Source organism: Tenrec ecaudatus, chromosome 16 (assembly GCF_050624435.1).
Source record: "Tenrec ecaudatus isolate mTenEca1 chromosome 16, mTenEca1.hap1, whole genome shotgun sequence".
In the NCBI taxonomy this organism is placed as follows: Eukaryota; Metazoa; Chordata; class Mammalia; order Afrosoricida; family Tenrecidae; genus Tenrec; species Tenrec ecaudatus.
Genome location: NC_134545.1, coordinates 5358861 through 5373334, shown reverse-complemented (window position 1 = coordinate 5373334; position 14474 = coordinate 5358861). Strand labels below are relative to the sequence as shown.

The following is a 14474-nucleotide window of genomic DNA, read 5'->3' as shown; positions in this document are numbered from 1 at the left end:
ACTGGTTGAGACAAGAGGACACCCTGAGACTACATACCCTTCAAACCTTGAACCAAAACTAGGCTCTGAAGTCACCTTTTTAACTAAACAAAAGTTACCACACAAAATATCCTGTGACCAAACCATCAATCATTAAAACATTGAGAAAAGGGGGTGGGGTGTGGAGGGGACACAAGGGAGAAACTAGATTAATGGAAAGAAAGCCATCAGAACAAAAATACTCAGAACGTTCACACATTGTCAACAGTGTAACCAATGTCGCTGAACAATCTGTGTAAGACTTGGTGAGTAGAAGATGAAACTGCGTGTAAACTCTCAGGAAGGGCACAGTAAGATGTTACTAGGCTGATAATATAATAATTTATAAATTATCAAGGATTCACGAAGCAGGGGGGAGCGGGGAGGGAGGAGAAAAAATGAGGCGCTGATGCCAGGGGCTTAAGTGGAGAGCCAATGCTTTGAAAATGATGAGGGCAATGAATGTACTGATGTGCTTTACACAACTGATGTATGTATTTATGATGATAAGAGATATATGAGCCCCTAAAAAAACGATTAAAAAAAAAGATGTTACTAGGCAGTTGCAGATGTACATTGGGCCTCAACTCAAGTACTCCCTTAACATAAGAACACTATTTTCTAACAATCCGGCCTTCTGTGATGCTGACCTTCCCGACATGATTGCTAAAGACAAAATGGATACATAAGCAAATGTGGTGAAGAAAGCTGATGGTTCCCGGCTATTAAAAGATATAGCGTCTGGGGTTTTAAAGGCTTAAAGGTAAACAAGCGGCCATCTAGCTCAGAACCAACAAAGCCCACATGGAAGAAGCACACCAGCCTGTGTGATTACAAGGTGTCAATAGGATCAAGTATCAGGCATCAAAGAACAAAAAATCATATCACCGTGAATGAGGGGAAGTGCAGAGTGGGGACCCAAATCCCATCTGTAGGCAACTGGACATCCCCTCACAGAGGGGTCACAGGGAAGAGATGAGCCAGGCAGGGTGCAATACAGCACCGATGAAACATACAACTTTCCTCTAGTTCTTTGGTGCTTCCTTCACCCCGTTATCATTACCTCAATTCTACCTTACAAATCAGATTAGACCAGAGCATGTATACGGCTACGGATAGGAGCCCGCAAACCCAGGGAATCCAGGACAGATGAACCCCTCAGGGGCAACAAGGAGAGCAGATACGAGGAGGATTAGGGGAGGTGGGGGGGAGAAAGGAGGAACTGATCACCAGGATCAAACTAGAACCACCTCCCAGGGGGACAAACAAAGGAAAAGTGGGTGAGGGAGATGATGTAAGATATAGAAATAATAATCTAAAACTTATTAGGGGTTCATGAGGGAGGGCGGGTGGGGGAGGGAAGGGGAAGAAATGGGGAGCTGATATCAGAGGCTCAAGTGGAAAGAGAAGGCTTTGAAAATGATGATGGCAGCATATGTGCAAATGTGCTTGACACACTGGATGAATGTATGGATTATGATAAGAGATGTGAGAGCCCCCAATAAAAGTATTAAAAAAAAAAAGAAGATGTTACTAGGCAGGGAAAAGATATAATGAGTTCACTTCAAACCCACCCAGGGAGTAAAACTGCACGGGCATGGGCTTTTTAACACTAAAAACCCTCAACCAACGAGAAGGGAGACGACGCCTGCGCCTTATCAGGCATCCCCTAACTTCTTTACAATCAGGAAGAAATTCCTCAGTCATCTTCTGTCTCTTTTAAAATCCCTGCTCAGATTCCTGTCAAGTCTTAGTTCTGAAAAGACCAGGAAAGGGTAACCAGAAAAGACCAAGTCAAATCCTGACTGATAGGAGACTGTGCCCTGTCTGAGATGAAAAAGTCGGTGCACTGAGAACACAAGCAGCCCTTAACTCGCCGTGAGAAACAGAAAGAAGTGAGGTGCAGTGAAAAGCCCTCGGGCAACAGAACCCCTCCTAGCCCAAGCCGCTGGCCTCAAACTGGCACAAGGACCTTCATTCGCTTCAGCAACGGTCTGTCAGCCCATCTGAAAAACCACCACAAAGCCCTTCAGCTGGCGAAACGGAAAACTCACGTCTGACACAAAGGACCAAGGAAACAAGACTTGGGCTGTGGGGAGTCCTGACGCCAAACAATATACAATTTCAGCATGTGCTTCCAAATAGCTACTGCCAAAAATAAACTTCCATTGTATAAAAAGTTAATGGAATCAGAAGAGAACCCCGATAACTACGGTTACCCAATTTAGAGTAAACTAACACAAACAATGGGAGAAGAGATCAGCAGGGAAATTTCAACTTTGTGAATCCATTAACTTTAGTTCAGAATTATGTCAGGAGGAAACACATTTCAGGGTGTGTGTGTGTGCGTATTTCACCAACCACACCATTACCTCAAGATCAAACCCAAAACGTCTAGAAACCTTAAGGAAATTTCATTTCCCCTAACGATATAATACCAAGTATATCACCTCCAAAAGAGAAGAGAGAGGGACTCAGTCCTGACAGCTGCCACTCTATAAATGTGCCACCAGAGTGGCCTCCCACACTGGCAACTCTCAGACCCCACCTACACCTCCCTGCTCATCTACAGCTGGTCTGAGTCTCTCCTGGACCAGAGAGAAAAACTAAGTTCCCAAGATTCTGGCATTGTTCCCATCGAGTTCAACCTATGTATGTGGACTCCCATACAGTGCTCTCGGCTGGGGCCTTTAGAAGTGGACCACCATGACTGTCTTCTGAGGTGCCTCTGGGGCTACATGAACAGCCCACTTTTGGGTGAGCAGTCGCAAGCTTTAGTATTCCCAATACACAGGGACACCTTCACAAACATCACTGCCCTGGAGGAACTTTTAAAACTTGTACACACCATTCACATCAGGGATGCACACCAGTGCACTCCTACTTGACCTGCTGAGAATTTGCATTTCTGCACTCCCCCTGTCCCCAGCCCTCTCCAGTACTGAATCAGAATCTACATTTTTCACAAGACCCTCAGGTGATTCTTATGCATCCACACACAAAATACATAGTAATCACTTGGAGATCTACAGGACTCACTTGTGGATCGTACTGAAATGTAGATTCTGATAAAGTATATCTGGGTAGAAATGCAAATTCTCAGCAGCTGGTGGAAGCAGAATGAACCAGTTCAGGAGTCCTGGGTCACATCCCTGCCCGAGGCGTCACACTGTAGGGAGAGGAGAGCCAAGCATGAGCATGTGTCTAAGGAGCCTCTGGTGACCCTAGTGTACAATGAACTTAGGGGACCATGGGCTTGACGAAACCTGTGTTTCATGACATTCACATACAACAGTGAGAGAAGCCGTGAACCCACTGAGGTATAATAACCACAAACTCCACATTTACCAGAAGAGGAAGAACTTCCAGAAAATAAAATTTCAATGGAAGAAACAACCAGAACAAAGAAATTACGGTGGATGGAGGCAAGCTCCCAGGATATCAATTTATTCCAATGGAACAAGCACTTTGTACCCATCTCCAAGCACCCTTTGGGTAGCACACCGCACAGGCTTCAAAGACAAGACTCAGCCACAGCGCTAACTGGTTGTTTTTTGTACCTTCGTTTCACTTCCTCAATACAAATCGGAACAAGTTCAGAGAACAGTGAGCTGATTCCAACTCACAGCGAGCCTGTTGAACCGACGCCTGAGTACTCCACAGGGTTTCCAAGGCTGTAGTCTTTACAGAGGCGCCCTGGTGCATAGTGGGCTATTCGCTAAACTGCTAGTCCGTCACAAGGTCAACAGTTCCATTTTGCAGTTTTTATGTGTTACCCAAAACAGTGCCATCTGAAAACAATTCCGGCCCACCAGCAAAGTCTTAAATGACATACTGAAGTAGTTAAAAGATACTCAGCATCTACAACATTTTAACAAATATGCTGATTTAGTAACTGGGTCATGTAGACTTTAACTATTTAATGGTTTATAATTGACATCACAAATTCAGAATTGCCTAAAATTTTATAATTTGAAAAATAAAGGTATCTAGGAAGGTAAAAGATAAATATAAACAGAAAACGGGGTGGGAGTAGGAAAAGTTCCAAAAATAAATAAAGCATTTTACTTAAAACATTCAACAAATATAATAAAGCTCTTATAACTTAACAGTAATAGGTATCACTGGAGTGGTTTTTATTCTTAATAATAAAATGAATTAGTCCCTGGCTACATGTAAACACCTAAAGTACCAGAGAGAAGTAAAATCTTTACTTACAAAAAAATTCATTTTTTTTAATCGTACTATAAGCCTCATTTTTTTTCTTCTGCCCTACTAAAGAACCAGTAGCGGCCCTATCTAACAGAGTAGAGCTTCCCCTAAAAGGTTTCCTAGGCTGTAATCCAGGGGTCCTCAAACTACGGCCCAGGGGCCACATGCAGCCCACGGAGGACATTTATCAGGCTCGCCGGGTGTTTTTGCCACCGCTGCCTGTCCTGCTTAGCAGCCGACTCGTCCAGTGTGCATATGAATTTGTTCACAGTTTTTTTAAAACTATAGTCCGGCCCTCCAACGGTCTGAGGGGCTGTGAATTGGCGTGAGGACTCCTGCTGTAATCTCTACAGGCAGCATTTTCTTTAGAGTCCAGAGGTGGAGACTTTGTCTCCTGTGCTTTAAGCATGTGATCAGGAGAAAAGGACATCATGCTTGCTAGAGGGTCAGCAGAACAGATTCCTCTCAAGGAGATGGAATGACACAGTGGCTGCGACAGGGGCTCAAAAAAACGGAGAGGCTGACACAGCAGCAGGTAGTGTCTCCCCCTCTGTTATACCCAGGGTCATCACAGGTCAGCACCTACTCCACAGTGCCTCACAACCACCATCTTTACAGAAGCAGGTCTCAGCGGAGGGGCTACTGGATTTGAACCACTGACCTTTCCGTTAGCAGACACTTAGCCACTGTGCTACCTGGGGTCCTTTTTAAAAAAATCAAAACTTGTGGCATGTCATTATATCCAATCCTATCAGTAGCTGTCAAAGGAAAAAATGAACAAAACAGAAGAAAAGGCTAACAAACAGGTACAAGGGGGCTTCCAAATGTTTGTGGGAAAATGGAAAGAAGAGAGAATGGAGTTTCTCCAGGAGCTTTGGAAGGCCCCTGTTGTGCAATGAACTTGACATGACAAGCACAGCCAGCGTGCCAGACCTACTTTCTCGGAGGAGGACTTCTTGCCTTGCTCGCTTCCTTGCACAGGTCTTGGACATTCCTCTCCTATGTGTGCTTTCTTTGGTTGGTTTTGCTTCAGCTTTTGTGCCCATGATGTTATAGATTTACTATCAAAAAGGAGAAAACCAAAATTATTTTATGTCCCTCACATAGAACAGGCAACATCAATGGCACCGTGTCAGAGCAAAAGGCTTTGAGTTATTTTCTAAAAGTGGAGAGAGGATGGACTTTTACTGAGTTACCTAAATTCCCTCTTGGAGTTCTTACTAGCAAAATCCAAACTAAACTCATTGCCATGAAAGTTGATTCCAACTCAGAGGCACTGTCTGCAGGGTTTCTGAGACACTAAGTCTTTACAGGAACACACAGACTCCACTTTCTCCCATGGAGCAGCCGGTGGGATTGAACTGCCAACCTTGCATCTAGCAGTACAATGCTTGCCCAGCAGTGCCACCAGGACTCCTCATTACCAAAGGTAAGGTAAAAAAACTAACAGTGATCAACAATGTGTACAGTGTACAGCCAGTGAACAGCACAAAGTCATCGCATTAGCCCTAAGCCAATCTCCACAGTGAAGTCCTATTTCTTGATATAGACCAATAGGGATAGCAACACAAGATTTGTGTTGCTACAGAGAAATACGTAACATATTTCAGCCAAATCAAACTAAGAAATTAGGGTAAACCACATTATTTTAAGAGTATTTGCTTTTTACCACTATTTAGCTAGTTTCCTTTAATGAAATAAACCTTTGGTCCAAAGGAATGATGTTAAGCTTATAAAACTCTCTGCAATTCTTATCAAATTAAACAAAACCATATATGCTGGTACATAATTTTTGGTTTCAAAATTATATAATCACATATTCACTAAGACTAAAGTCCTAGACTTAACTTCTGGCACATTTACAGTGAATGAAAAATAGGTCTTTTTTCTGACATAGTCTCCCACTTTAAGGGTTTAGTAGTCTTTTAAAAAAATGGAAGTCAAATGACATTATCTGATGTGGTTGATTTCAATTTATCACCAACCATCATTAAATAAAATGCTTCAATTTTAATTGTAAAACCAATCAGCATTCAAATACAAGGGGACTTCAAACAGTTGGAGAGAAATTCCTTTTTTTTCCATTCATGTTTTCAATCCCCATGGAAATATCATTCGCATGTAGCCCCACTAGGAACTTTACTTACTAGATTCTAAGTATAATCACTATCATAAGCAGGTACAATTCCTTTCCAACAAAGAAGAAATTCCACTTACCTATTACTTTTTCTGCTATACACTTCAGATATCTTATTCTCACCACGAAAAGTAGGTTCAAATTCACCAGGAAACACAGGCAGCGCCTCCTTCAAGGAGGCCTTGAGCTCGCCGGCAGTCTGCATATATAAACTCCGGTTTTGCACGCCCTCCTCGAGAGGCTCTGTGTGCACCACAGGGGCTTCGCACTGTCCAGCAGGAACCGCCCCGGGCTCCATGAACTCTTTAGAGTCTTTCAATTTGTAGATGTTCAGCTCAGAGACGCAGAAGGTGCCATAGCCACTGCTCACTGAACTGCTGTCCATGTTGCAGTCTGGTTGTGACGGGGGTGAATCTTGCTGCATTTCAGTTTCTTTTGACTTGGGAAAACTGAGAACAGGTTCATTTCTCTCACTGGTTTCAGAAAAAAAACCCATTTGACTTTCTGACGAGTCTGGATTACTTGGTGGACTATGATAGGAAGCCCAGGAAGCGTCACTGGTCTGTAACTTCACTAAGTTCTTTATCTCCTTCTGTATGTGCTGAGAAGAAAGCATTACCAATGTGAGTGCGAGGGTGCATACACATCACACTTTGATAAATGTTATGAAAATAGCATGTTTTAAAAACAGGATCAAATGTTACTCTCAAACTCAAGCAAACACAGTACAAATCACTCACAACAGCCAGGAGGTAGAAACCACCACAGGGTCCGCCAGCAGATGAGCACCAGCACCAGGATGCAGCATTGACACACACATATACACGTGGAAATTGTCCTCCCATACCCCAGGAAACGAAGTCCTGAGACATGCCACTCAAAAGCACAATGCCAAGTGATGTAAGTCAGGCACAAAAGAACAAGTAGCGTATGACAACAGTTACAAAAGAGAATTAAAATAGGGAAATAAGTTGAGACCAAGTTTTAGTCCTGGTTACCAAAGATGGTCAAGAGGGGGGCGCAAAGAGGACTACTTGCTCCTGGGGTACAGGAAACCTCGCTTACGAGTACATGCACTTATCGCTTCTTGGCCTTTTGGCTAAGATCAAGTGTGGAGTACATGCACTTCTTACTTAGAGCACTGTTTCTCACACTGGAGAAATACTGCTCCCTTAGAGGGTGTTAGAATGGTACAGGAGGGTTATAGAAGCAGAAACCTATACTTTATCCCAGATTATGGGATATAACACTAAAGGTTTTAATTGCCAGGGGGAGGGGGGGGGGCTAATTTTTTTTTAGCATTTTATATTAGGGGCTCATACAGGTCTTAACAAAATCCATACATTCATCCATTGTGTCAAGCACATTTGTACATGTTGCCATCATCATTCTCATAACATTTTCTTTCTACTTGAGCCCTTGGTATCAGCTCCTCTTTTCTCCTACCACCCCCCTCCTCCCTCCCTCATGAACCCTTGATAATTTATAAGTTATCATTATTTTTCATGTCTTACACTGACTGATGTCTCCCTCCAGCCACTTTTCTTTTCTTTTCTTTCTTTCTTCTAAAAGGAGGAATAGACCACATCAGTTTAGGAACCTTTGCTTTAGGGCAAGAAAAGGGTCAAAGTCTTTTCATCGCTTTACAAACAGCACGTACAGGAAGTTCAGGTGAGAAAGAACAAAACACGCACTGCCATCAGTAGACGCCAACTCTGACAATGAATGGTGCAGCATATGACTTATCCAATCAATACAACCATTATTCAAATTTATGCACAAGCCACAAAAGCTAGTGATGACGAAATTACAGAATTCTAACAATGACTTCAGTCAGAAACTGAAACATGTAATCAAGATGCATTGATAATTATTAGTGATTGGAATGCAAAGGTTGCAAACATAGGGTTGGAAAATATGGATTTGGTGATAGAAATGAAGCTGGAGATTACATGAGACAGAATTTTACAAAACCAACAACTTGTTCATAGAAAATTATCTTTTTGCAATACACATGAAGTACACAGAAATCAAACTGACTACCTCTGAGGGAAGACAAGATACAGCAACTCAGTATCAGTAGCTACAACCAGACGAGGGACCACCTGTGGAACAGACCATTAAATGTTAGCACATAAGTCCAGGATAAAGCTGTAGAAAAGGAAAACCACTCCAGAAGAGCCGCAATACAACAGAGTTTATCCCACCTCGATTCCGAGGACATCTCAAGAACAGACTTGATGCACTGAACACTGATGACAGAAGACCTGATGAGCTGTGGGAGGACACCAAGAACAACGTTCATGAAGAAAGCAAAAAATCATCAGACAGCAAAGAAAGAAACGATCAAAGTGGATGTCAGAAGAGACTCTGAAACTTGCTATTACAGTAGCTAAACTGGCTCGTAGAATAGCTAAAACAAATGGAAGAAAACATGAATTCAAGGAACTGAATAGAAAATTTCAAAGAGAAGTTTGAAAAGACAAGTTAAATACTATCACAAAATGTGCAAAGACCTAGAATCAGAAAATCAAAAGGGAAGAACACATATCTGAACCCGAAGAACTCAAGGAAAAACTCAAGCCTCAAACTGTAATCTTGAATGCTATCAAACTTTTTTAAAAGATGCTATATGGAAAATACTGAATGATGCAGGAAACATGAAGAGAAGATGGAAAGAATATACAGAGGCACTATACAAAAAGAAGTAATTGACAATTCACCATTTCAGGAGTTAGCATATGAATAAGAACCAATCGTGCTGAAGGAAGAAGTTCAAACTGCACTAAATGCACCGGCCAAAAACAAGGCTGCAGGAAGTGATGAAGCACTCAATGCAATGTCTCAGCAAGCTGAAGAAACACTGGAAGCAATCACTCATCTCTGCCAGGAAATGTGGAGACAGGTACTTGGCCAAGTGACTGGAAGAGATACATATATATGCCCATTCCAAAATGCTCAAACTATATAATGTTATTATTGATAATGAACACAAGTAAAATTTTGCATAAGCTCATCCAACACTGGTTGCAGCAGTACACTGACACGAGCTGCCGGAAGTTCAGGTTGGATTCAGAAGAGGATGCGAAACAAGGGATGTCATTGCTGATGTCAAATGGATCTTGGCTCAAAGTAGAGCATAAAAGAAAGATGTTTACTTATGTTTCAGTGATTATGCAAAGGCATTTGACTGTGTGGACGATAATAAACTATGGATAGCTTTGAGGAGAATGGGAATTCCAGAACACTTCATTGTGTTCATTCAGAACTTGTACCTGGATCAAAGGGGAGTTGTGAAAACAGAACAAGGGAATACTGCATGGTTTAAAAACAGGGAAGGTGAGTGTCAGAGATGTAGCTTCTAACCATATTTGTTAAATCTGCCTGCTGAGCAAATCATCAGGAAGCTGGATTATATGAAGAAGGTGGCATCAGATTGGGGGAAGGCTTATAAACAACCTGCAATATGCAGATGACACAACCTTGCTTGCTGAAAGTGAGGAGAAATTGAAGCACTTTCTGATGAAGATACATCATGTTCAATGGAGAAAAGGTTGAAGTTGGCCAGGATTTCATCTTCCTTGGATCCCTAATCAATGCTCATGGAACAGCTGTCAGGAGATCAAAAGCTATATTGCATTAAGTCAGTCTGCTGCACAGGATCTCTTTAGAGCATTGAAGAGCAAGAGTATTACTTTCAGGACCACTGGTAGGTTGTGCCAGATATGCCTGCGAATGCTGGGCAATAAATAAGGAGGAACGAAAAATCAATGCATGTGAATTGTGGTACTGGAGAATATTGAAAGTACCACAAACTGCTAAAAGGATACACCACCGATCTGTGCTGGAAGGAGCAAGGCCAGTGTGCTCTTTAGAGGCAAGGATAGGATGGCAGGACTTCATCTTACATACTTGGGACATACTGTCAGGACTCACTAGTCCCTGGAGAAGGAAATTATATTTGGTAAAGTGGAGGGGCAGCGAAAAACCCGAAGATCCTCAACAAGATGGATGGACACAGGGGCTGCATCAATGAGTTCAAACATAGGAACAATTGTGAGGATGGCACAGGACCATGCAGTGTTCCGTTCCATTGTGCATAGGGCTGCTATGGGTCAGAGCCAACTCCATCGCGACCCTACAGGTTAGGGTAGAACTATCACTGTACGCTTCCTAGACGCTAACTCTTTATAGGTGTATACAGAAAGTTCATCTTTCTCCTGAGGCAAGGCTGGTGGCTTTGAACTGCTGACCTTTAAGTTGGCAGCCCAACATATAAATACTACACTACCTTCCTTAGCGCAGGTGATTAAAAGAAACAATCAAACTCATTCCCACCGATTCTGACTCGTGGCAACCCTACAGGACAGGGTCTCCTGTGGGTTTCCAAGACAGTAACTCTTTTTATGGGAGTAGAAAGCCTCCTCTTTTTCCTGTGGAGCAGCTGGTTGTTTCAGACTGCTAACCTTATGGGTCACAGTACAACCATTAACCAATACCAGATCAGTGACAGTAGCAGTGAGGAAGGATTTTCAAAGTAAAGGCAGCTTTGCAAATCTGAATCGTCTAGTGTTCCCTCAGATCATAACCTTGGGCCTGCCTTACTTTCGGTGAAGCTCCAAGGAAATTTTTGGAAAGAGAGAGCAGAGGTTTCCCACCAAGGTGACAATCAGCAACGTCACTAGAGTACACCTAAAAATAGGGGAAATCCAAAGCTCCATTGTACCTGTCTTAGTCTTTACACATTTAATACAAATTCTAGTTAAAAAACCAACAAACCAAAAGGTAATTAAATGAGGTTCTTCACAGTTCATCACCAGGTAATATGTACACTTTACCTTTAGCTTCAAAATGAAACTGGATTTCCTGCAAAACTTCAAAATAATAAAAAATGATGGGGCAAAAAACGTAATGAAAAACTCATCAACAAACAGAAAAGCACTCACTTGAATCTGGCTGTGGAAGTGTTCCTGCTGGGCCACTATCTGTTCTTGGCATTGCTTTTCCACCAAACTGAACAGCTGTAACCACCTGGTCTACGACATCAAGAAAGATTTCAGTTAGAAATGGACTTTCTGAAGGCAATCTTCCCCTGAAGCATTGCTCCAGTAGGTTAGGACCTTTGTAAACAAACAAAAACATGTGAAATGCATACGCTGAGTAAGTCATAAAAATATACTCAATGCAAAAACACAGGGCACGGGTGGAATGCCCCCTTTTCGTGGAGCCGCAGGCTGCTGACAGGCTGGGCTGTCTCACTTTCTCTTGGCTCTCGCCTGCTATCTAGTCTGCATAAACAATCATGGACGGTGGCTTACAGTCATCTTTTTCCTTTCCTCACATCCACTACAGGTTTTTTAAACACTGACATGTTCTCAGAAAAAGAATCCCATATCCTAACGCAAGAAATAGTTTGGTACTATGAGAATTCTAACTCTCAATCATTCATCCGATAACTAAAACAAACAAACCGTCTTTAAAGTCAGCTATTACACTGCTTCAAAGCACTGCAGAGCCCAGAAAGAAATGGACATGTATGGGGCTGGCCCTCAATTCCTATGCATTTATACACTGAAGTACATATTATTTTATTTTAAATTTTATTTATGTAGAACATTGTACAGGTTTTTCTAAGTAGGTGCACATAGGTTATATTATCTGTGTATTTCAGGATAATGAAGAACAATGTGGTTTCTAAAGTTGTCCTTTTTAAAAGGATGGGGCACTGAGCCTAATACAGTTGGTGCCACTGACAAGAAGTATGCTTTTGGTTTACTGCTTAGCAAACAAGCCATTTATTAAATGATAAATAAACCCAAACTACACCCCCTGCCAACGACTCCATTCTGACTCATAGCAACCCTATAGAGCAGAGCTGCTCCAAGGGAGAACACGGTTATGGATACTTACTACTATCAAATCGCTACTACTATTATAATCTGCAAAGGAGCCCTCGTGCATTGTCAAGTAAGCCACGGGCTGCTAAGCACAAGGTTGGAGGTTCAAGCCTACTGGCAGCCCTGAAGAAAAAAAGATGGGCTGTCTGTGCCTATAAACATTTACAACCTTGAAAACCCTATGCAAGGTCTCTGTCAGTCAGAATTTACTGGAAGATTGTGGGTGGAGGGTATTATCAGCAGTACACTACAAAAATAAAACGTTAAAGTAACTAAACCATAAAATAAAATCTACTGCCATCGAGTGAATTCTGATGCGTGGTAATTAGATGAAACAAATGAATGATGCAAATAAATTCATGATGGTCCTTAAATTTTCCTTTCAAATAAATCAGACACAGAGGACATATAGCATCTCATCTCATCTATGTGAAACAGCTAGACGAGACAGATGCAGAGACTGCACAATGGCAGTGGTTCCCAAGGCTGGGGAGGGAGTGTAGAAGGAAGAGAGGGTATAGCTTACGGGGCAGGGTCTCCATTGAGGGTGATGGAAAACCTGGGGACTGGATGTGAGGATGGCAGCTAACATGGGGTATATAATTGATGTCACTAAAGTGTATATACCCCAAAATGACATTTTTCAAACTGTTTACCATAATAAAATTGTTTTAGCTTCCTTACAATCACAGAAATATTAGCAATAGCCAAGTCTTTAAGAATGTGTGAAAGTATTTGTTAATATGTTGAAAGACTCCTACCCGATTAAATCAAATTACAGAACGTTGCCAAGTGCCAAAGTAACTCACAATCCACTGCCATCAAGTCAATGCCAACACATAGCAACCCTTTAGGACAGGACAGAACTGCCCCTGTGAGTTTCCCAGACTAACTTTTCTTTCTCTTTTTTTTCAGACTAACTTTTCACAGGAGTAGAAAGCCCCCATCTTTCCCTGGGAGCCACCAGTGATTTTATACTGCTACCCTTTTAGATTTCCGCCCAAAAAGTAGCCACTACACAAAGTCTAGGTAGTAATAAAAAAGAAATCCAGAGGAGGAGTCTCACACAGAACCAAAGAAATCACATCCTCTTTGTTGCTCAAACTGTAAATGGTTTTGCGTTTGGCTTTATATCCCATCCCCCGCCCCCCACCCCAGCCCCGGCCTTAGAACTGACACCAACTCACAGCAACCTTATAGGACCAGAGCAGAGCAGTCCCGTAGGTTTCCAAGGCCGTAATATTCACATTGCATCCCTTGAAGCGACTCAGGGGTTTGAACCGCACACTTTCTGGTTAGCAGAGGAGTATTTCACCACTGTGCCCCTGGGTTCCTTAACCATGCAAACTCTAAAACCAAAAAGCCAAACCCACTGCCTTGTAGTCAACTCCAAACCCTAGTGATCCTACAGACAAGTTTCCAAGGGTGTAAATCTTTAGAGAAGTAGACCGTGGTGTACCTGGCTGGTTTGGTTCAAACCAGTGACCATTTATTTGGTCAAAAGCTTAACCCTTTTACCACAGTACCACCAGGTATAATGTATGCTCCAAAACAAAAAAACTCCACTGCCATCAAGTCGATTCTGACTCACACTAAACCTATAGAGCAAGTGAGAACTACCTTTTGGATTTTCTAAGAATTTAAATCTTTGTAGAAGCCGACAACCTCATTTTTCTCCAGTGGAGCAGCTGTTGGGTCTGAACTGCTGACCTTACGGTTAGCAGCTCAATGCGTAACCCACTCTGTCATTAGGGCTCCTGACTCTCACTGCCATTGAGTTCTTTGTGATTCATAGCAATCCTATAGGACAGGATAGTACTGCCCCTGTGGATTTCTGAGACTGTAACTTTCCACATGCCACCTTTCTTCAGAGTAGCAACTAGTGGTTTCGAACTATTGACCTTTCCCAACACATACCCACAACACCACCAGGCTTCCTAGAGGACTCCTTCCTTACTAGGCGGTTAAAAATTGTAGAAATTAGAACGTGCTATTATTCCAAAAGGTCCGATGGTGGAAAAACAAAACTGAGGTAAAAGGCAGAAATAGATTGTAATGATCCTTATTATTTTCAAAACACTACACAAAAATAGTGCAAGATTTTTCTTTAGGTTTTCACATTGTAATTAAAAACATGATCAATAAAATCAAGAAAGTTTACTGAATTGGCCAGATATTTTATATCCTGTCAAAGCAAGAACTATTACAAG

The 14474-nt window shown here is 42.1% G+C and overlaps 1 protein-coding gene across 2 annotated transcripts in view; it reads right to left on the bottom strand.

The window, feature by feature from the left end:
* The window catches only part of MPHOSPH9 (M-phase phosphoprotein 9), a 50895-nt gene that overhangs the window by 31210 nt on the left and 5211 nt on the right, over positions 1 to 14474 (bottom strand). For both annotated transcript variants that reach the window (XM_075533602.1, XM_075533603.1), the window contains exons 4-6: positions 11314 to 11403; positions 6448 to 6968; positions 5168 to 5291 (exon numbers count right to left, since the gene is read on the bottom strand). In XM_075533602.1, coding sequence (XP_075389717.1) covers positions 5168 to 5291; positions 6448 to 6968; positions 11314 to 11403 — 735 coding nt within the window. The remainder of the gene's footprint in view (positions 1 to 5167; positions 5292 to 6447; positions 6969 to 11313; positions 11404 to 14474) is intronic.